Source organism: Kogia breviceps, chromosome 11, assembly GCF_026419965.1.
Source record: "Kogia breviceps isolate mKogBre1 chromosome 11, mKogBre1 haplotype 1, whole genome shotgun sequence".
Classification (NCBI taxonomy): domain Eukaryota; kingdom Metazoa; phylum Chordata; class Mammalia; order Artiodactyla; family Physeteridae; genus Kogia; species Kogia breviceps.
In genome coordinates this window covers 76,991,558-77,015,607 of record NC_081320.1, presented here as the reverse complement: position 1 = coordinate 77,015,607, position 24,050 = coordinate 76,991,558, and the positions used below count along the sequence as shown (strand labels likewise).

The 24,050-nt window shown below is 39.5% G+C and overlaps 1 protein-coding gene across 5 annotated transcripts in view; it reads left to right on the top strand.

Annotated features, from left to right (window-relative positions):
• The window catches only part of RASGRP3 (RAS guanyl releasing protein 3), a 106,267-nt gene that overhangs the window by 53,978 nt on the left and 28,239 nt on the right, over positions 1-24,050 (top strand). For 3 of the 5 annotated variants that reach the window (XM_067007820.1, XM_067007822.1, XM_067007823.1), the window contains 9 exons: positions 8,712-8,840; positions 11,826-12,017; positions 13,028-13,130; positions 14,942-15,004; positions 15,775-15,906; positions 17,336-17,483; positions 18,940-19,113; positions 19,498-19,614; positions 21,594-21,869. In XM_067007820.1, coding sequence (XP_066863921.1) covers positions 11,948-12,017; positions 13,028-13,130; positions 14,942-15,004; positions 15,775-15,906; positions 17,336-17,483; positions 18,940-19,113; positions 19,498-19,614; positions 21,594-21,869 — 1,083 coding nt within the window. In that variant the 5' untranslated portion in view covers positions 8,712-8,840; positions 11,826-11,947. Of the gene's footprint in view, positions 1-5,546; positions 5,682-8,711; positions 8,841-11,825; positions 12,018-13,027; positions 13,131-14,941; positions 15,005-15,774; positions 15,907-17,335; positions 17,484-18,939; positions 19,114-19,497; positions 19,615-21,593; positions 21,870-24,050 lie in introns of all 5 variants that reach the window. The other 2 variants (XM_067007824.1, XM_067007821.1) reach the window with 1 other exon arrangement.

Below are 24,050 nucleotides of genomic sequence, written 5' to 3'. Positions count from 1 at the left end.
TTTCCCCTAGCAATGCATGATGGTAAGATATGAAAACTTACCCAAAAGTTAAGTAAAACTCATCCAAAGTCACTCATTAGTAAAGAGCAGAGCTCAAACATGCCTCTCTCCAGAGCCCACTCTGTCCTCTACAGCACACCACACAGCTGGAGTCCAACACAGAGGTGGTGGTTGAATCTGTGTTTGTGGATGAGTTTACATGGAGAGCCTGAGGCAAAAGGAAAAGGCGTAGAGACCTGCGAGCCCTCAGCAGTAGGAGAAAGGTCTGCATATCAGACTGGAAACGTGTGACCTGAGGCACAGGAGGAAAATCAGGGAAGAGAAGATGCCAGGAAAACCATCCAAGGGGAGAATTTTAGGGAGGGTGTGGTCAAGGGGTAACACATGGCTGCTGAGGCTTAATCTAACTTCTGACAAAATGCAGTGACCTCTACCAGAGTCTTTTTGGAGAGGTGTATGGGTGCGGAGGGGAGGGAGAATTGATTTTTGTGGTCCGAAGAGGGGATGAAATAAGCCAATTCTACTTGGCTGTGAAGGATGGGAAGACAGGAGAGATGGCCAGTGGAGAGCTTAAGTTCTTTGTTTTTGCTTGAGGCCAGGAAAGACACCTCCTGTTTACTTAAACTGCTAACAATTTAGTTCCAGTTCATCAGTTCCTCCCTTGTTTTACAACTTTGCCAACAAAATCCTTGTTCCCATTTCTTCACCCGCTCTAACTCTTTAACAGTGACTTTGTGAAAAGCTATTTTCCTCTGCCTCTATCTTTCTTTCTCCTCCTTTGCCTCTCTAGATCTAAAAATACCCATTAGTTTCATGTTTCGAGGAGTTACACAATTTCTGAAGGGTAATTTGGCATGTAGGGAACCAGTGCTGTCAACCTCTGAACTTCTTGGGAATTCCAAAAGTTCTTTTTAGTATTTTTGACAGGTCTCCACCGACCTCCTTGTCCTCCGTGTATAAATCTACTAGTAATCCATTTATAATATTGTTCTAATGGGGAAATATATTCTAAATTATGAATAATGACTTTTCAAATATAGTTTGGGACATTTTGTAATTTTAGGGCTTCCTTTTTTTGTGTGTGTTAAATGCCCTTAAAACCTTTTCAAATGAAGTTATTCTTTCGTTCTGATGTGGAAGGCAGAGTAACGTTATTTCTCTCGTGTTAAGGATGATGAGAGTGAACCTTAGAGAAAGTAAGGTGAAATTAGTTAATGTCCTAGATGGGAGGAAGAGAGATATCACCATCTCTTGAGATTTGTTTTTATTTTAGAGAAAGGAAGAAATGTTTGCTGTAGGAGAAAAATCTGAAATAAAAGAGAATGACAGTCATTAAGTGGCGCCTTCTAATTATGGGCTTCAAGCTGTGTACATTTAATTGAGAATACAGAAATAATTTAAAAAGCGTTTTGGGGGGGTTACTATATTTTACTTTTAATTGGTTCCAATAAAAAGTGTAGCTCCAAATCCTTGATTCAGAAGTAATTTCAAACTAAGAATTTACTATACCATAAAAGAATGCTATAAACATACTAGTTTCTGAACAAGAGCAAAATGTTTTCACTTAGATGATAACACTGTATGGTTTCACTGGATAAGGAGAAATTAATATTACATCTTCAAGTAGGTCTGTATCTATGTATACAGAAATTAGCATCAAAATGGCATAAGAAACCTAGTTTTTAAAGCCTATCAGTGTCAATACTAAAATTGGATAAAATAAATAATAATGATGGTGATAATACAGCATTGTACAGTCCCTATCTTTCTGTGGTGCATTCATTTACTTATGCTTTTTTTTTTAAGCCAAAAACAGTTCAGAACTCAATGCATACCTACCCAATCCCAATCATTTTACACTCACCAGCTCTTATTCTACTATTGTCTTATGTGTGTTCTTATTCTTTTTTTACGTGATGATAAGTTTTGATAGCAGGTTGGTAATATCTATCCTATGCCCAATTCTAAAATCATGCTCAGATATTTCTAGCCACTTTGCTGTCTGACACCAGTGAATGTAGCTGGTATTTTCTGTTTTAGTTTTGTGACCCATAAAACTTAACACTCTCAGGTGTCTCCTCTTTGAGGAAGTCTTCCTAGATCTTTTTGGTTGAATTTGGTCCAATTCCTATGCTCCTACAACATCTTGGGCATGTGTCTCTGACACTTGACTTAATAGGCTCATTGTTTTATAATAACCAGTTTATAATGTGTCTCCCACACAGGGATTTGGGTCCTTGTGAATAGCTCTTTACGTCTTCAGCTCAGAACACAGTGCTGAACATTTAATAGGTATTCAACAATCATTGGCCTTTTAGCTCAATCAAACAAACGCCTTTCTCTGAGAGCATGGAGATACTTTTGAAAACAATCTTTCATTATGTTAGTGCTTCTTGTTGCATTCCTCTGTAGCAACTTAGAACTCAGGTTTTAAAATCCTTTCTTTCTTTTTTTTTTTTTCTTTTTTTTTTTTTTTTGCGGTACGCGGGCCTCTCACTGTTGTGGCCTCTCCCATTGCGGAGCACAGGCTCCGGACGCGCAGGCTCAGCGGCCATGGCTCACGAGCCCAGCCGCTCAGCGGCATGTGGGATCTTCCCGGACCGGGGCACGAACCCGCGTTCCCTGCATCGGCAGGCGGACTCTCAACCACTGCGCCACCAGGGAAGCCCTAAAATCCTTTCTTGGTATCTTCAGAGACAGGACAGGCAGCTTCCACTCCCGGCTCCAAGTGGTCATAGGTGAGAGAGAGATTTTGTCCTCCAGGCTGTGTCTTCTGTTCACATTCTCTTGCTTCTTAGAGGTTTTCTGTGTAGTGTCTTCATTCTCTTGGAGCCTCCTTTGTGTAGATTCTGTCCCCTGAGATTGTCATCTGGTCCCAGTGGGAGGATCCCGAGTTTTACTTAACCTATGCCAAGTACTGAGAATATCCGCCGGCTCATGGTGGGCACATAGGCATGAGGATGTTAGTGCTGATACTAAGTACTAAATGGAAGTCAATAACTAGCTCAGAGCTCATCTCACAAGGCCTCCTTGCATTTTTTTTTCTTTTTTGGTAACAATTAAATAGCAAAGTTTAGCTGCATTTTATTTATCGCTGGATTTTTGGGGTGGGGCCTAGCCTTCCAAAATTCATTGGGTACAGTGCTCAGCACAGTGACTAGATAGGAGCACTCAATAAGATGACTTCCTCCTTCTCCTTCTCCTTCCTCCTCCTCCTCCTCCTCCTCCTCCTCCTCAAACTCACTCTGAAGTAAATAAATAATCAAACGATAAGGGAATGTGACTTTATTTCAAGGAGTTTGGAACCAGGTCCTCCAAAGTATTAGTGCCAAAAACAGGATTGTTATGAATATAATATTGGCATCTTCAGGAGAAGAAAATGTTGATCTTAAAAAAACAAACAAATCTATTTTCCCAAAGTTTAAAATGTTAACTTCTGAGCTAAGCATTTCCTAGTTATGGGCCTTATTTGGGGGATATTATTTACAATTTGAACACTGGAGTTGCCGTAGTAGCCATAACCCTTCCATGTGGTTGAATGTGTCCATCTGGAAACCATCTGATTGCAAATGCCTCATATGTGTATATGTTGGTTCTCTTCCATGTTCGGCTACAGCCAAATGCCAGGGAAACACCTCCTTGGCTGGACTTTAGAATTCCATTGTATTTATTACAAGAGCTTCTTCAAGACTTTAATTTCTCATTCAACTCATGTCAGGTGGCTGTAAATGTGTTAGTTTGGTTGCCAATACTAAATAATGTTAACCAAGAAAAAAATAAATAAAATGCAGTTTAACCTTGTTATTTGTTACCAAAAAATGCAATGAGGCCTTATGAGATTCGCTCTGAGCTGGTTATTGACTTCTGTTCAGTGTCTGGTACCAGTTAGTCCCTGAATTGTCAAGCTTGCTGTACTAATGATGGTTATTCATTTGCAGACAATAGGGCCAGTGATAGAATGCCTAGAAGCTAAGCAAAGGGAATAGTAAACATTTGTTCTAGACAATGCCGAGAAATTGATCTAATTGGCAACCTTAACAACAGCTAACATTTGTCTGGGTAGTGGAAAAAAATGTAAATTTTTGGAGTCAGATGGGCCTAGCTTTGCAACTTAACTGGTAATATGATATGGACAAATAATTTAACCTCTCTAGGCCTCAATTTCCTCCTGTATGAAATGGTGAAACTAGCACTTAGCTTTCAGGGTGTTATAAGATTTAAACATAATATAGGTAATTTTCCCAACATCATGTCTATCACATTATATGCCACCGACAAGTAATAGTTGTAGAAATTATTGTTTTCTAAAATCCAGGACAATGTTGATTATTAATGCTCCATTAATTTAGTAAAAGCTTTTTGTAGGAAAAAATAAATAAACAAGAACTAACAATTTCAAACCCAGAAAAACCTCATTGTTACATTAATGAGATGTTACACCCATCTAAGGCAAGAATGAAAAAAATTACTGTTAGATTTGAGAAATTCAGTGTTACCCATGGCTATTCCCTCCTGTCAGCCTTGAATAAACTTCAGGGATAATGCTCCACTATCCATAAATGTGGGATACTTTCTTCTATGGGTCACCGTTATGGCCCATTTAGAATGTTTTAACTTTGCTGTAAGCACTGGGCTCATTTTCTAAGTTCATACTATCCCAGTTGCTTTGTGAAAGAATCAACCTTGATAGTGCTGGCAATGAGACTATGACAGAGTATGCTAGGAAAAGTAAATGATTGGAGGAAATAAAGTAGAAAGATAAATTCAAAGAACTGAGAGGTGAAGTTGAAAGAAATGAGAAAGAAGATTAAAACAAGACCAATGTAGAAGCACCCAAAGAATGCATGAAGAGTGAACAACAGTAATGTATCTTGTGATTTATGACCTTTTAAAAAGTAACAGATAATGAGGGCATTGGAGACTGTGCATGGTGAGGCAGAGATACAGAAAGATTGGCTGGGAGGGTAGAGAACATGGGAATAGTGGCTGAGGTTGAAGTTTTGCCAGAATGAAATATTCTGGAGCAAGTCAAAGGATGGGAGGTAAATTATTTCTTTATTATAATTTCCCTTCCAATAGTATCTTCTTCTTCCACATTTCAAGCAAAGCTAAGTGAGACTGGAGCAGGGACTCATGCCCTCATGTGGAAATCACCTAGAAAATGCCAACCATGCTTCAGCTCTGAGGTTCATACTTACAGAAACTTATATGACTAGACTCTAACAACAGAAACTCAGAATTGCCTGGTCCATACAGAAGAAACTTGCCATGTGACTTGTTCCAGAAAAGTTACCTTAAATAATTTCAGAAACATGACACAAGTGAGTGATGTCACCCTAGGAACAAGGAACACTAAACTTCCTCTCAAAACAAACTCCAGAAGAAGAGAAACATCAGCCTTCTACTCTGGATGGAAATAACCCAAATACTTCTGGTTTTTTTCTTCTGCTCTTCACAACATCTTTTGTTTATTTTCTCCTCTGGATAAATCTCAGATCTGTTTCCATCAGACCTACCAGTGGATGACCTTGTCTCCTTCTTTTTAGAGTAAATAGAAGTCACCAGACAGGAACTTCCTTGACTTCCTGCTATCCAAAGGATGAATATACCTGTATCTATACTCATTTTTTTCCTCCTTCATGCTGTTACATTGAAAGAGGTGACCCTCTGCTTTATCTAAGGTAAATCCCTCCACCTGTGCATGACCTATCACTCCTGTCCTCCCAGAGACCTTGTTATATAAATCCTCTTTCTCCTGTCCCTTAAATTTCCCTTTCACGGATTCTTAGCACTTAAACATGATCATGTAACAGATATCCAGAAGCTAACTCAACATTCCCCTTAAGAGGTCTCAGACATCTCTAACTAAACACATCCAAAAGTGAATTTATCCTTTACTGCCCCCTCCATGAACTTAACTACCCCTACCCCCATCCCTCAATTTCTCAATCTCAGGGAAATGGCTCCGTAACCCAACCAAATATCTAGCTGGAAATCTGGAAATTATCCCTGATTCCTCCTTTCTGCTGATTCCCCATAGCCAATGATCAACAAATCTCATTGGACCTATCTTCAAAGTATATTCTGTGACCAACCACTTCTCTCCATCTCCATTTCCACACATTGGTTTCTCTTGCATGGATGGTTATAATTGACCACCAGCTGATTTCCCCATCATCAGTGTAGGTCTTTACTAATCTCTCCTCCATACTGCAGATGGAAGGATCTTTAAAAAATCCAGGGCTTCCCTGGTGGCGCAGTGGTTGAGAATCTGCCTGCTGATGCAGGGGACATGGGTTCATGCCCTGGTCCAGGAGGATCCCATATGCTGTGAAGGGGCTGGGCCCGTGAGCCATGGCCACTGGGCCTGCACATCTGGAGCCTGTGCTCTGCAACGGGAGAGGCTGCAGCAGTGAGAGGCCCGTGTACCGTAAAAAAAAAAAAACCAAAAATCCAAATATGATCATGCTGTTCTCCTACTCACCTTTAAAACAATGATTTCTTATTGCCCTTCAGATAAAGTCCATACTCCTTAATATAGCTTACAATACTGTTCATGAGCTATTCCTACCGACCTTTTGGTCTCATCTCTTGTCTCATTCAATACTTCAGTCATTCTAAATGTCTTTTAACTTTTCTTCGTTACCATCTTCCCACCCACACTTGGCCTAGCTAAAACTCCTCTGGCTCCTAGACTGTATTAGTGCCCTGCACCTTCATAGGATACTTTATGGTAATTACTTGTTTTATTCTTTGCTGGAGTATAAGAGCAAGAATTGTGTTTGTCCTGCTCACCAATTTATCCTTCTCTTTGCTTATCTGCAACTTCCTCTACCAGTTACTCTAGTAGCTTGCTTGGTATCTGGTGTCTAATAGATCCTCAGTAAGTATTTGTTAAATAAATTAACTGTCTTTCATAGTTTTGTCATTTATCTTACTGAACTCAGTAATCTTGATTCTCCTGTGGAGTCTCAAAGAATATAGTGACAGCACTTTTAAAATCTCATGCCTGTGGTAAGAAAGGAAGATTAAGCTTGAGTGTTGCCAGAATAACAAATGCTATGACACCCTAGTTGTTAATCCTTAAAGCATAAAGGTTTGTAATAATTACCACTCATTTTAACAAAGGATTTAGGCATTTGGAGAAACCCCATGTCTCCATATGAAGGACATATGAGTGTAAGAACATACACATAGTTATTTATCTCTAAAGACAATATCTGCCATTAGGAGGGAAGAATATTCAAGAGTTTTTGTTTTTTCTTACAATAGAGATAGTGCTATAGACAAGACTATCTTTGGAAGTTCTAATATGGCCAATATAATTTCAAAACTATTTCTTGAATAGATATAATATTTCACCTTATAAATTTTGCAATCCTAGAGCCAGGAGGAAACTTCACTGTTATTTTGGCATGTTTCCTAGGCACTGTCTGGGAATTTAGTCTACAACATCTCTGACAGTCATTACCTTACTTTGGCTTGAGCACTTTTGGGAATGGGATTCTATTGCTGATGAGGCCACCTGCCCCACTACTGGATGCCCTAGTGTTGCAGTATTTTTTCTTCTATTTCCTTCTCTCTTCTCTAAACTAACATCTCTCTTTCTGTCACTTCTAAATGTTGATCTTCTACTTCACCTTAAGTCCTCAACTTAAAAGCCTTTAAATACTGGAAGGGAAGAGGAAGTGTGGACAAAGGGAGACACCTTCCCGAGCACCCAGTGTTTTGCAGGATTGACAGTGGGTACATTTATGTTACCTCATTCACTTCTTAAACAATCTACTAAAGTAAGTAGCGTTAATGGTGTTCTACTTAAAGTAGTAAAACTCTCCCCATTTGTCATTTAATGTTGAAATCCAATTTTTAAAAACTTCTCAATGTTCTGAGTCAAGAGCCTGGGATGCTAATTAAGAACTGTTCATGTATAGTTGCATGGAATTGGCTCCTTTTCACTATGTCTAACATTGAAAGCATAGTTCTTATTGTCCTAGGCAACCTCACAAGTTTTTTGAGTCTTCACCAGTCACGTTAATGGTCTTTTTGCTACATGAAGACATCATGGCCTTTGGAAATCACACCCAATAGAACTCTATTACCCTTTTGAAGTGAGACCTTCTCCCAGAAATAATTCAAGCCTTGGGGAAATTTTGGATTATTGCGTCTTTTTCAGATTTGTGAGAAAATGGTTATGCTGAGGAGCAATAATTTTCAGTGCAGCCAGAGCGTGCCTATCAACACAAAAGCAACCCCTAAGGCATCAAGAAACTAAACAACCTGGACTAAAATAACATTGACATTCTTTTTGAGACAGTCAGGAGTGATTTAGAGTCAGAGTTTGATGATCACCACAACAAATTGTTTTAGAGATTTACTAACATTACAAAGTCAGTGTTTGGAAATTCTTAACGAGTAATCCACCCATAGAAGTATATTTGGACTAAAATAGTATTTTACACTATGTGTATAAATTTTGGTTTGGTCACACATCGTTTTTAATAGGCTGAATGTTTTAAAAACAATTTGATCTTAAAACTGTCATGGCACTAAATAACTACTTCAAATGTATTCTCTTTTTAACTAATTTTGTGGGTGATGTTTAGACAAAAACCACTTATAATTGAAGGGTATTGGAAATGCTTTAACACAATGTGGATTATTCAGTGTTTCTATTATTTAACTCTGGGAATTTCTTTCTGTTCTTTTATCAGGTTCACCAAATTACTTATTATTCGAGTTGGGTAAACCAGTTCAGCAGACTGAGTCCCCAATGCATTTTCCAATGATGATAACTGCCCTTAAAATTCTATCAGACCTGGATATCTACCTGTGTGAGACCAGTAAGTATTTCTTTAAACTATTTTAGATTATGTAAGAAATTCACCAAAATAATTATGCCAGTAAAACTAAAAGAAACATGTCATGGTATTAACAAGAGTCCTTTGGATGATAAGATTATGGGTAAATTTTTTTTTTCTTTCCTGTTTCATTACTGTCATATTTTAAATGATGAATGTATATTGCCTTTGCAATAGAGAAGCTTTACTTTTGAAAAAGCAGTTGTAGATACAATAATATCCACATATATGAAATGAGATCTCAGGTACATATGCAGGTGACAGAATGCTAAGCAGAGACACAGACACATCTACTGATTGCAGAAACAGATTGCAACTGGAGAGGCCCACCTGGCTCTCAGGTACTGGCTTCTTTGCAGATCACAAATATAACTCCAAACATGGCGACAGGTCTTTGGTGCCAGGTTATTTCTAACCTCTTGTGGAAAGTCAATATTTTCCCCAAACAAATTAGCTGAATAATTTTGGGTTTGACCTGAAAATTAGTTTAGTTAATCTAGGTTGTTTGGTTCTAAGTAGTACATTTACTATTCAGTAACAAGAACTAACAAGATTTTAAAAATGCCTGTTTATACAGGAAGGTAACCAAACCTGTCAATTGTCCATTGCTGACTTCTCTTGGGATTGACAGAATTGACATTTAGGAAATCAGAGAAATGCTGCCCCAAAATGTCCTGGAAGAGGTACCAAGTTCTTATGATGAATAGAGTATAGGCAGGTCCTATCACATCTAGAAGGCTAGCAGAAAGTCTAGAAAACTTCTGTCCCAGTGATGTTTACTAAAAGCTAGTTTACATAAGTAAAACAAACTAAAAAACAATCCCTTAAAATTTTATAGTATCCACTCATACAAATATATACATATTCAAAGACAAATTTTTTACTATTTTTATTTTATTCTTTCTTTATCCATCCATCCATTCATTCATGAGTTTAGCAAATTCTTTTTTTGGTATCTTTTATATGAGAGGCAAAATTCTTAGCAGTTGGGCAGTACACCAGAGAACTAACACAAAAATTCCTGCATTCATGGAGCTTACGTTCATAGTGCTAGAAAGATTAAAAAGTAAATAAACAAGTAAAATATAGAGTATGTCAGATGGGGATACGTGTTATGAGGAAAAATAAATCCAGTAAGAGAGGTAGGGCATGCTAATTGGGAGGTGGGCTTGGAGGGAGAGTGTTGTTTTAAATTATGGTGGTTGGGACAGGCCTTACCAATAAGGTGACTTGGTTAAGAGATGTTAAGAGTTGGTTCTAGACAGCTTTAATAGTCCCCTTCCAGAAGTGGGACAGCATTGACCCAGTGTTTCCGTTATTTTTATGACACATGAAATAATCCTTCTTTTGATGCTCTAAGAGTAGTACCTTTAGCACAAGAGTATGTTTCCACCTGACTTATACAGCTGGTGAATAGACTCATTCAGATGTCACTCTTCAGTGCTACCACTAAACTAATACAGCCACACATATGGACCTTAGTTGTTTTTCTATTCATTCACGTATTTGCCGTCTGAAGTTGACTATGAGCCCATTGAAGGCAGGGATGAGACAATGATATGTTCATCTTGGCAGCCTCAATGCCTTGCCTAGTGCCTAGCAATTGTCAGGTGCTCCATGACTACCAGTTGAACAAATAAACTTTGAGAGTAAAATCGACATTGACTTTAAACAGTTCAAGAGTGAATTCCCAATGGCCACGTTTACCTCCTAAACTATCCACAGTGGGTAACTGTCTTACTTCATGATGACCTCGCAATTTCTCTAAGCCTTATATGGAGCTGGCATTAAGGACTTGCTCTGTAAAATAAAATGATGGTATGTTTCCAACAGGGATACTTTCGGTGTAAGCATCTCTTAGAAGTTGTTTCTAATCCCACTTTCCCCATGACAGTGCTATAAAGTGGGACAGCTGTCATGCCCACATTTTTCTACTACCTCTGTGACAGATAATCTGGTTTATATCCTTTTTCTGAGATGGTGTGGAGTGCTATTTTTCACACTAGATTAGGGGGCAAAATTATGACAGCCTTATGATATCCCCACTTGGGAGAGCAATAAAAGGGAAACCAAAAACTTTATTTTATAACAGAGTCCTGATTCAAGGCCATAATAATTGTATGGTTTTGGACCAGTTGCTAAATCTGTGTGAATCCCATGACCTTGTCTGTAAACTGGAAATAATAATCTACCTTACAGTATCGTTATGAAGATCAAGTTGTATAATACATGCAAAGCATTTCGTGTAGTGCCTGGTACATAATGTGGATGTTCAATAGATTATTGTTAATATTTTACTACTATTTATTGGCCTCTCCCATTGCGGAGCACAGGCTCCGGACGTGCAGGCTCAGCAGCCATGGCTCACGGGCCTAGCTGCTCTGTGGCATGTGGGATCTTCCCGGACCAGGGCACGAACCCGTGTCCCCTGCATCGGCAGGCAGACTCTCAACCACTGCGCCCTTTACAGGGAATCCCCCTTTACTACTATTAATAATACTGTTACTATTAGAGAAGTTATGCAAATAAGATTTTTTTTTACCAGTTGTTGAACGTTTACATGATCCCTGAGGATAACGCTCATCAATATATTTGCTCTTTAAAGTTATCTCCCTCTATATACTTGTAATAATATTAAACCAAGTAACGTTTATAACAATGTACTCTTGAATGTCTTTATCACTTAAGAATATGAAGTGTTACATGTTGTATCAAAAAAATTTTTCAGCTGCTAAATAGGATGGTATTTAATAGGGAACGTTTCCATGGTTTCAGAGCATCATACATGCTAAGGAACAGATTAGCAAGCATTTCGCCATCATGGTGGTTCACACAATCTCTGTCACTTTGATGCTTTTCTTGCAGAAATATAGTCAGTGGAAGTCATTATCTTTTCAGGTAGGAAAGTCATGCTTTTAACGGATGGCAGAACTCTAGACTGATATTTTTTTCTTCTTGTTTCTTTAGAGTCTTGAGACTCTAGGACAGAGACCACCACTAGGCACAAACATCACCTGCTTGCATGATTATGGAGATGGTCTACATGATGTTGAAAATGCCCTTAGTTTTTTGACAACGGCTAAATAACCATGGGGTCAAGTGGACTTGGGAAAGCGGCAACATTAGATGAACTGCTGAGCACTTGCATTGAGATGTTTGGTATGAGCCTTTTCTCCCTTCTGTACATCTTACTACTCTTATTTCCCCCTGTTCAGATGTAGGTGTTGCTGTGGAACAGAATTCAATCTCCATACCTTGGTATTTAAGGCCTTTTTGACTGACCCCAATCTATCTCCCCAGTATCACTGCCCTCTGCATTTCCTTCCCTTTACTGCCCACAGCTGATACCCCAGCCATACTGTTCACTTAATGTTTCTGGAACATTCCCTGTATCTTTCTACCTCCATGCCTTTATCATAATACTTCACTGAAATTCTACTTCAGGGCTCATTTCAGATGTCACCCTAGATGTTCATAATATCATTCCTAATCTCCCCTGTCAGGAATGCTGATTGCTTCCTCCACTCTCCCACAGCCCTTTATGACTTTCTTATGGTACGTGGTATATGCTGCTGTGATAATTTCTTGGTCTTTTGGCTTAGACAAGAGTGAGTTGCCCAAGCTCCTGCATTCTGTCTTTGTGTATATGTCTTGTATCTCCTACTAGGTTATAGACTTTACGGCTATATGCCTTTTATGTTGTTCATCTACCTCAGCATTTTGGATTATTCCTTGCGCAGAGTCACAAAGGAGTTGTTTGTTGAACTGATTGTTATAGGAAGAGTTAAACCAGACAGAGAAGGGTTGCCAGATAAAATACAGGATGCTCAGTTAAATTTGAATTGCAGATGAGCCATATTTTTAGTATAAGTATGTCCTAAATAGGGCATGGGACATACATATACTAAAAAATTATTTGTAGTTTACTTAATTCAAATTTAACTGTGTCGTGTATTTTTACTTGTGAAATTTGGCAACCTTACATCAGAGGAAGGGTGAGACCTACCCACTTAATTTGCAAGGAAATACCAGCAGAAGTAGGATGAAAATGATAATTGGGTCTACAAGAAAAATTTTGACACTGATGTTTCTCTACTGATATTAGAAAAAGAGAAAAGTAGTATGTACTGCCATCTCCTCACCTCTCATTTTATTTTATTTTTTAACAGATGACAATGGAGAGCTGAATAACAGTTATTTGCCAAGAATAGTTCTACTTATGCACCGATGGTATTTATCTTCCACTGAGTTGGCAGAAAAACTTCTCTGCATATATCTTTTCAACTACTGTGTAATTTTTACAATCATAAATCAAGTTCTGTATTTAGATAGAGTGTCTAACCACAGCCAGTAAATTGAGATGAATAAACAGTCTTCAGTCAGTTATCCAGCTGTTTTGTGAATATATATAGATGTCTAGACAAAACATCTGGATGATTGACCAAATAGTTAACTATCCATCTGGATGTTTTGGCTCTGCTTGGAAATAATCACTAGATATAAAATGAAACAGGAGCTGTAGACTGAATGTTTCTAACTTGTCTTAAATATTTCTGCTGTTAGTATAATGAAAGAATATTTAATACTGATTCAAGAGCTAATTTATTCCTTTTAGGAACGCAGAATGGTGGACCTAGAGGATACAGTTTAGACATATGGAAATGCCAGCCAAAATAATATGATCTGGCTCAGGCATAAACACCACCTAAATTTTCACATCTTCCCTTGCTGGCAAGACACAAGGAATATTCTAAAAGGTTTATTACAATTTGTTAATTGATATTAATTTTAAATTTTCTTCTGATATAAAAGCAACAAAAACCATCCATAGTTAGAAACCCCATTCTATAATAAGGGCTTCTAGCAGTCCGCCACTTTTGTACACAGTACAGTTCTAAAAGGTAGTTAAAAGCCAAATGGCTAAAAATGGCTGCAGAACAGTCACACATTTATATGGAGGTTTTATTCCCCGAGATCTAATGTTTACTATATAACCACTAATGTTGGTTCCTACAGTCTTTGCCTGCTGCAAGCCCAGGGGTCCTGCAGATGAGTGAGAAGCCTTGCAGGACAAGGGGAGCCTCAGAGGGAGAGGGTCCATTGAGTACTATCAGGGCCAGTGTGGCTTCCATCTGCTTACTTCAAGCTTCCTCCACTTTCTACTTCTTTCTTCCAACATGCCCCCAACCTCGGGGCAGAAGGGGATGTTAGAGAAGATAAGGGGACATTCACCCTGAACAGAGGTCCCTGGAAGTGAGCAAGATACTAGTACCCAGTGGTCCAAGGATTCCACAGGTCCCACTATTGAAGGGCAGTACATAGAGCAGGATGGAGGGAACTGACTCAGTCTGGTCCATCCCACCTCAGTATCCAAACACTGTCCAAAAATGTGCCCACAAACAGCACTCTCATCATTAGTATGTTTGCTGCTATATGAAACACAAATAGAAAGGGATATTTAGGCACAGTAAAATTTAATATCTGAAAGTACAGATTGTATGGAAGTTGAAACTGCCTATGAATTAACATTTCTTTAGATTTTCCTCCCTTTGGATTCCTTGCTCACTGCATATCCATGGTGCCTGGCATATAGCAGGAGCTCAATATATGTTAGTTAAAAAGAGTATGACTAAATAGACTTGAAACTAAATCATAACCCAAAAATGACATTTTCAAATACTAAAGAAATTAAAGTACTTATATAAAGCATTGATCCTATATATAAAATCTTTTTGGCTAAAATGGTGCTTTTATGTACTATTGATTTTAAATCATCTATAGTTGGTAGTATATTTGTAATTACAGTTGACAGTCATCACTTGGTAAGTGCTCAGGAAGGTAAAACTAATTTTATAAATGGCTTCTCTTCCAGACCAAAAAAATACATCCCAGAGCAATAATACATTGTGTCAATTATTTAGTGCTGATGTCATCAGAACACACTTTTCTCTCCATTTGAACGTTCACATAACCCTAATATTCCTAGTATGGCCCTCTTATTAGGAATTCATCTAAATTGATCAAACAGCTGCAGGTCTGTGCAAAGGAAACAACGTGCAAGGATTTTTCTTTAACTAGCGTACGTATCGAAATGCCAGTGGAGAAAGCTGTGATGAATTTCGATTAAAGATCTGTTACTTCATGAGGTAAATATTTACGAATTTAATTGTCTTGTAGTTTCTATTTCTGCAATTGTTGACAGTTTCCTTTTCACCATACAACAGACCTAGTCTGACAACAGAATCGACTCAAGTCCCCCTTTTATTGATTTTATTAAAACTGGCCCTTCTCTGTCCCTGGGAGTAGAATTCATCTTTCTTTCGGACTGTAGATCAAGCAGTGGTCAATGTGATTTTTTTTGTTTGTTTTTGCGGTATGTGGGCCTCTCACTGCTGTGGCCTCTCCCGCTGCGGAGCACAGGCTCCGGACGCGCAGGCTCAGCGGCCATGGCTCACGGGCCCAGCCGCTCCGCGGCATGTGGGATCTCTTCCCGGACCGGGGCACGAACCCGCGTCCCCTGCATCGGCAGGCGGACTCTCAACCACTGCGCCACCAGGGAAGCCCGGTCAATGTGATTAGGGAATGAAAGCAGCTCTTAGAAAGAGTATATTCATTTTTTTCGACTCCCTCACCATACACATTCCCACCTACTTGCCATGAATTGGGATAATGGTTTCTTCTCAGCAGTGGTTCTGAAGAGAGAGAAAGAACGGCTCAGGGTGGGAGTGGTGTATTTGAGTCCTTGATTAAAGGAGGGAAGAGGGAGACTCAATGTAATGGATGAGGGATGGGAGATTGCTAATTTGGCGTGTGGTCTTGATGCATGGTTAAATGTAACCTGTAAAATGATACCGTGGTTTCCATAGAGGTCTAGCTTGAAATCTTCCAGTTGTCAAAAATACTTGATGCCTTTCAGGTACTGGATTCTGAAGTTTCCCGCAGAGTTTAATTTGGACCTTGGTTTGATCCGTATGACTGAGGAATTCCGGGAAGTAGCTAGTCAACTAGGATGTGAGAAACACGTCAGCCTTATCGACATATCCAGCATGTAAGAGTGGCACAAGCTTCTTTCAAACATGAGTCCACTGTTTGAGGGAGGGAGTAGTGATGACCCCACTTAACCTCCATCCATACCATTTCAGAATCAAGGTGTGCTTCTCTGGGGAAAGCTTTGATGCAATGAGCACAGTCCCATCGGACAGAGTTTCTCGCTCCAAGCTTCAATATCTGTATTTTGTAAAATGGGGATTGTACTTTCTCATGGGGTATTATGAGCATCCAATGAATACCTGAGATAATATGTGAAAGCATTTGGCACATAATAGGTGCTCAGTACTTGGTTACTGAATCTAGTCTCCTCTACCCTTGCCACTCATAGTGTGGTCTGTGGATCAGCAGCATTGGCATCACCTGGGAGCTCAACAGAAATGCAGAATCTCATGCCCCACCCTAAACCTGCTGAACTGGAAACTGCATTTTAATAAGATCCCCAGCTGATTCATATGCTCATTCAAGTTTGAGATGCTCTGAGGTCAGCCTGAGGCTATACAAATGTTGACCATAGTTGTGCCATGAACTGGTTAGCTCAGTGATTAGGAACTTGGTGCTAATTAGGCTAGCATTTTATATTGACGAGCTAACTTTGTAGACAAAACTATTTTAGGCCTGTGAGTATGGTTATCCATATTGCAAATATGTGCTCTTGTGTCCTAGGCATTCATACTCTAGTCTCTTTTCCTAGAATACTTCTTCAAGAGTGATCCATGGTGAGTGATCCAGGAGTTATTAGGGATGTTGTTAAAAATAAGGGTTATTCAGCCTGACTCCTTTACTTACTAGCTGTGTGATCTTGGGTAAAATTTTAATCTCTCTGTGCTTATATTTTCTCATTTATAAAATGGGAGTAATAGTAGTATTACCAGTAGAGTTTTTGTGAAGATTTAATGAGTTAATACTTGTGATTATAGTGGTGCCTGGGACATCTAAGAGTTTGATAAATGTTTGCACTAAAAAATACAGATTATTCAGATTATTCATTCCTAGTAAATCAGAATCTCTGGTAGTGAGGTCTAGGTCTCTGTCATTATAACAAGCTTTTCAAATAATCCGTATGTTGCTGAAGTGTGAGAACCAGCTTTTGATGGTTTCCATCACCACCTATATATTGATAAACTCCAAAATTTATATACCTAACCCTAACCTCTCCCTCATGATCCAAACCTTACTGGTCACAGGAAAGACCAAGTAAGGGATTCTGGATGAATCAGTGCAAACCCAGGCTGTATGGAAAAACAACTCGAAGTTTATATTCTATTGGCAATGGGTCACTGATTTTCTCTTCAAATATGAAGGACTGGGCGTGTATTTTGCACAAGCCCCTGGAAGCAGGCCAAGAGTTACACAGTCAGTAGGTTAATAACTTCCATTGAGTGAAATGAGCTTTCAGCACATTGACCAGACTCACTCTTCTTTTATAGTCCTTCCTATGACTGGATGAGAAGAGTCACACAGAGGAAAAAAGTATCCAAGAAGGGAAAAGCCTGTCTGCTCTTTGACCATCTGGAGCCCATTGAATTGGCTGAGCACCTCACTTTTCTGGAGCATAAATCTTTTAGAAGGATCTCAGTAAGAAACTGGACATTTATTCTTCCAAGGATAACAACCACCATGCCAACTTTACCAAGAGCTGCATTTTCATACTCTGAAGTGTTGGCAGCCTCTGTCACTGTGCTCCACTGGAAAAGTGCCCTTAACTCACAGGAACAATCCCTTTTAACCAAAGATAAATATTATCCTGTCTTTATTTTATGGCTCAGGAGCTATATTTCTGTTGCTATTTTCAATGTCTCCTTTCATAGGATTAAAGCATGATTTTCTAAATATTCAGTGGAGATTTAACCATTCAAGGTTTATTTAGCTCCGTTGACTTCTCCCAAGTGAACACGTTTAGCTGGGCCCTTCATTTGGGGAGAAGAAATATTTATTTAGGTTGGGATATGTATAAATGCCTGATTATGGATATAGGTTGAAAATAGGAATTGTAAGCTTTCAGGAGAATCTCAACATCAGGTTGTTTCTTTCTCAGGGATGGATATCCTGGATTAAATTTTTCTTTCCGACTCTGTCTTGATAGAGTTCCTCCTCTGCATCCCTTTTCTTCCTCCTGACTGTGATCTCTTCCTAGCCACCTACTCACTATCCATTTGTTATGATATTTCCACAATGGTTCACAAACAGACTTTGTCTTTGTCTAACCAAGCCCTGGGGGAGTCACTCCTTCTTTTCCAAGATGCCAAAGAATGAATTTCGTTCTTGCTTGCAAAGAAGAACATGAGGTTAGAAGTATGGATTTCTCAAAGACTGATTCTTTTCACTAAGTAACCCTACTTGGAGAGGACCTTTTGATTCCCCACAGGCAGGCCATGAGAGTGAATCCCTTGCTCTGTTTATATGGTAGGAGGCTCATATGTATCTGATGACATCCATGCTGACTTCCTGAAAATGTGTCAGTTTTGCCAAAGAGCAGCCTTACTCAATTTCTATTTTTTCTCCTTTCTTCTTGAAAACACATTGCAAACTTATTCTGACTTGAAATTATGATATTTATATTCATTTCCTCTTCTTTAATGTATGCCATTGTATCTCGAACTTGCCTGACCATTGGAATCACCAGTAGTGGGTGAAAAATGGAGATTCTTAGGTTATTCCTCTGGAACAGTGATCCTTTAGGTCTGACATGTTCCCCCAAACCAGTATTTCAGCAAATGCCCCAGGTGGATCTTATGATCCAGCAAATTTTGACTCACTGGAATATGACTTTGAGTCTTGTCCCTTCCTCCTCCCATCAACACTGTGGTGTATACTAAGTGTGCGTCTGGGTGTGGAAGAGTGAAATGCAGCAAAATAACATGTTAAAGATACAGATATATTCAAACTTGTAAGATGCCATTATAAATGTGAAATGAAAGAAATCATTATGCTGTTGTGAAACATTATCTCACCTCTTCCATGCAACATTCTAATTTATAATTTTTTCAAAGACTTCATTATAATTCAGAGTCTCTGAATCTTCCTTTACTAGTTCACTGATTACCAAAGCTATGTCATCCATGGCTGCCTGGAGAATAACCCAACCTTGGAGAGATCTATTGCTTTATTTAATGGAATCTCTAAGTGGGTCCAGTTGATGGTTCTTAGCAAACCAACCCCTCAGCAAAGGGCAGAAGTCATCACAAAGTTTATCAATGTTGCCAAGGTATGTATGTCTGTTAATTAGACTGGGATTCTCAAAGGATTCTAGATATTCATTCACTCTATTGAGAAAAGTCATTGAAAAAATTTCGGGTTCACGATATTAAAGCCAATTAAACTACCCATAAATGTCTAATGAGCAAATATACTTCTCTCATGCAAGAAGATTGCTTTAAATTGGCCATATTTGGAAGCATTTAATGTAGCTATTTTTCTGTGTAATGATTGATATATTTTTCTAGTGGATTTCATTTGTACTTCATTTTGAATTGATACTATTTTCTCTATATCCTTGTTGTTAAATTGTACGACTTCATCTGTACCTCAGAAAGGTCAGAACAATTCAAAACTTGTTACAAAGTATTGAAGTTAACCTTTTTTATTGCAGAAGCTCCGTCAGCTCAAAAATTTTAACACCCTGATGGCAGTGGTAGGAGGCCTTAGTCATAGTTCCATTTCCCGGCTCAAAGAGACCCATTCTCATCTTTCTTCAGAAGTTACAAAGGTACAGTGGATCAGATCATAACCCAAGTAAAAAATTCGTTTGTAAATTGTTTGGGGGTAGGATGATCCTAACAAATGTCACTCAGAAGGCGAAAGTTTTCTTCTTAGACAATAGGAGGTTAAAGCCATACCACCTGGAAAAACAGATTAGAGGTGGCAGCAAGTGTCCTAATAGGAATGCTTTGAACACCATTAACATATTGCAGTTGTAAATATTCAAAAAATATGTGTTTGGTACTTACTATGTGATAGGCATTGTGAAATACATGGGGGTTACAAGGCAAATATGACAGAAATCATTCCTACCATCCCATCCTCACATGAAGTCATTGAACACCTGCTCTATTCATAGTACTGTGTTCAACACGGTGGAAGACACAAAGGAAGGGGGGATAGAAAGAAATCTTTTGTATAGAAAGCCCTCAGATTTATAGCTCAGTTTTCAGGGATAAAAAAAAATTTTAAGCAATGATTGTTTCCCAAACTGAACTTTTTCTGCCATATTTATTTCCAGACCACAATAATATTTTTCCTTATTGAAGAAAAATCAACATTTCATCCTTATGAAAATATTTCCTTGTAAGCGTGTACTTTGCTGTATCAGTAAGGACACTTTCAGCTGTAAGTTAAAAAAAAAAAAAATCTTGGAATTGCCTAAATAATAAGGAAATGGATCGTCTCACATACCTGAAAGTCCAGAGGTAGGGCCGTCCAGGCATGGTCTGATCAGAGCTCTGGCTCAGTTGCTCTGTATTTCTCTGAGTATGAGGTTTTTGTTTTAGTTTTAGTTTTTCATCGGATCGGTTTCCCTCCTGATTGGGCTGTCTGCAGAAACGGGAAAATTATGCTTTCTTGTTTATGAAAGTTGGAGATAGGGAAAACCTCTCTTCAGCTCTGTGCCCGTGGAATAAAAGACCTTCTTTTTTAGACAGATTGGACCATCTCAAATCACGTGCCCACCCCTGGGCCAATAACAGTATCCAGAGGAATACAATGTACTGATTGGCTTAACTCTGTGTTCCTGAACCAATCACAAACCAGACGGATGGAATTATGAAGATGATAGATCAGAACCCATCCTTGGATCTGGGCACGGAAACAGCGTCATCTGAGACACATGAGAAAGAGTAGACTGATCAAAAGTAGACACATGGGTCTATTAGGAAGGTATGGCTGCCGTTAGGCAACCAACAATAGCTTGTGCATATAAACAGGAGAATATAAGCCACAGAAGCACTGCTGAGTGACCTCAAACACTGCACCCTTTCCAAGTATAATGGGGCTCATTATGTGTTTCATTTTCCTTTAGATTAGTACTGAATTTCCAGTAAAGAGCAAAACATATTTTAAATGTTGTAAAGAATAAGAATTCAGTGGAGGCTCATAGAAGCTTGGAACCACCAGTATGTCTTCAAAAATTATTTATTTGAACTCCTCTTTCTTACAGAAAAGAAAACTGAGGTCCCCCAAAGTGAAGTGACTTGCTTAAGGTCACCCTCCTAGTTAGTGGCAGAGTCCAAAACCACAGCTATCTCACACATCAGTATGACTGTTCCTACTCCATACTGGCCCCTTCAAGTTATATCTTGAATGCAACTTTCTTGGAACAACTAGGAAATTTTAATATACTACATACTTCAATGCAATATATGCTTGTATTTGTGGATTGTACTATTTCCATGGATTACAAAATACTTATATATACATGATGCTATTTAACATCTCAACACCCCTAGTAGGTAGGCAGAGGTGTGGGCTATTTCTCTTTTGCCACAGAATGGAACAGGCTGTCCAACTTATAGCCAAACCTAGTACATTTTGCTAACTTTCTTTTCCCTGGTTAATATTTCACTGTATCAACTTTGGTGCAATTGATACTTCTTTCGGTAGGCAAGGAATTTCCTAGCCACACACTGTTGGCCCTGAGAGTGAGCAGAAGGGAAGGCTGTTTCAAAATACTACTTTTCCATCTGTTCCCAGAACTGGAATGAAATGACGGAGCTGGTCTCCTCCAACGGCAATTACTGTAATTACCGCAAGGCCTTTGCCGACTGTGATGGCTTCAAAATCCCAATCCTTGGCGTCCACTTGAAAGACTTGATAGCAGTCCATGTCATTTTCCCAGACTGGATGGAGGAGAACAAAGTGAACATTGTGAAAATGCACCAGCTCTCCGTTACCCTGAGTGAACTGGTCTCCCTACAGAATGCCTCTCACCACTTGGAACCCAACCTGGATTTGATCAACTTGCTCACAGTGAGTCCAATGGACTGGAGTTTGTGCTAATAACTCTCCTGCACCTCACTTCCCAGGGTATGCAGGAAGATCCATGCCAGCAATTCACAATGGGGGTTGGGGAGGGGTTGAATTCAGGGTCAGTAGATGGGAAGAAATCTCAAAGGATGAAGGGAGGGAAACTCATACCTGTAACCTGAGCGACTTGAGACACCAATCTCCGAGCAAAGAAAGTTCCCTTTGCTTTGAGAGTCCCAGTCTCTGCCTCCATGGCTCTGGTTTCTGCAGTTCTTAGAGAGGCCCTCCAGCCGTGTCCTCAGCACCTCATCACACTCATCTAATTCATCACCTCCTTCTATATGCCCTCAACTCATTGGCTTCTCTTCATCCTCACTGCACTGCTGTAGTTGAAGCCTGGAGTAATGCGTGGACCTCCTCTGAGATCTCCCTCCCCGTAACCCCCACCAACCTCCCCAAACCACCAGATGCAGGTCCCAGTCTGCCACTGGAGCCCTTCACGACTTGTTTTCTGACTATCAGTTTCTCCTCGTTTGTCATCACCCGATCCCGCATCACATCTGCCTTTGAGGAACGTGGGACTTATACTTTCCACCACAAATTGCTGCCTTCTACTTTCTGGCTTTGCATTTTCTTGGAAAATTCCTTCCTTACCCACCCCCCAACCCCGCCATGACTAGCTTAAATTCAAAAGCCTCTATCTTTCTGGAGCATTCTCTGTTTCCTTCCAAAGCAGTAAGGCATCTGTCACATGTGTTGCCCTTGTACTTTCTTATCTATAGGAGGTATCACTTGACATTAATTTTTTTTTCTGTTTACCTGCCTTATACATTGCACGTCCCCAGCACCTCTCACAGTATTGCATAACATCTTAACGGAAAAACCTGAAAGAACTTTTTGGCCCACCCAATACCTGGCATATTTAGGAGTTCAGCAGATGAACTGGGTGCTGTATTTAGGAGTGGATTGGAAGAAATTCACCTACTGCTCATACGTTTTGGCCTTGGCGGCACACACCATTAGCTGGTCTCTAGGTCCTAGCACTTTTAGACACACAGGTGTGTAGTAGAGAACATTTCCCATTGGCTGCTTCTTTGTCAGGGGGAAAGAGGCATAAGCAAATTCTCTCACCCTTGCTTAAACAAGTGGAGGAGCAACTTCCTTGTTTGGGTTTATGACACTGTAGCATCTGAAACTTGGCTGCAACACCGAATTGACTGCTTTCCTCCAGTGGCCATGGGGAATGAAAACAAGAACCCCGCTGGAGCTCCGAAGGGCTAAATCCTCTAGGACTGCTGCATTGGAATAAGAGTGCAGTTCCTAGACCTTCTCACAAACTGTTCCTAAAACACAGAATTGTTTACCAAAGAAGAGAACCCCTAGGTGTAAGCAATAATGGCAGCTGAGTTCTTAGTATAAAGCAGAAGTAGCCAACCACAGAAGCACAAATCTCTTGGGGTTGAGTTTGTGTAACCAATAGTAAACACACAGACATTCTCTATTAGGGTGGGGGAGCCTCACAATAATCCAGGCAGCTGCCTTTATTAACCATTTGCCATGTAAATCTGTTTCCACGAATAAGTGACCAGAGTTGCAGCCCCAATCAGACTGTAACCCCACAGCCACAGGTGATGTCTGCAGACCAGTCTCGGGGGGTAGCCTAAGCTCCAAGTGTCTGTGCTCAGGCTGCCTCCACGAGCTGGGGGAGAACTTCATGAGCAGCTGCCTCTGCTGGGCAATTCCTCATCCGGATAAAAGATAATGATGGAGTAGGGAAAAGAAATTTGAATTGTAAATGCAGCAGGCAACATCAGGACAGAGATTTGAGAAATACTAAAGGATTTTGAATGAAATTTTGGAGCTGCAGATGGAAAATCTGAACTCCAGAAGTAAAAGCTAAGAAATAATTCCTTTTTGCTGGAAACGAAAGAAAAAAGAAAAAGACTCAATCTCTCAGTCTCTCTGTGTATCTCTCCCTCTTCTCTCTCTCTCTCTCTCTCTTTCTCTCTCTTTCTCAGGAATTGAAGGAAAATTTAGAAGCCACCAAGCACCATATTTAGTCACAGCAGTGTTATATAGTATAGTGTAATATAGTGGCAAGAATCTCAGATGGGACACATAGCTTTTGGCCCTGCCTCTGCAGTTACTTAGCTTTGTCTCCTTGCTAACTAGTCTTGACTTTGG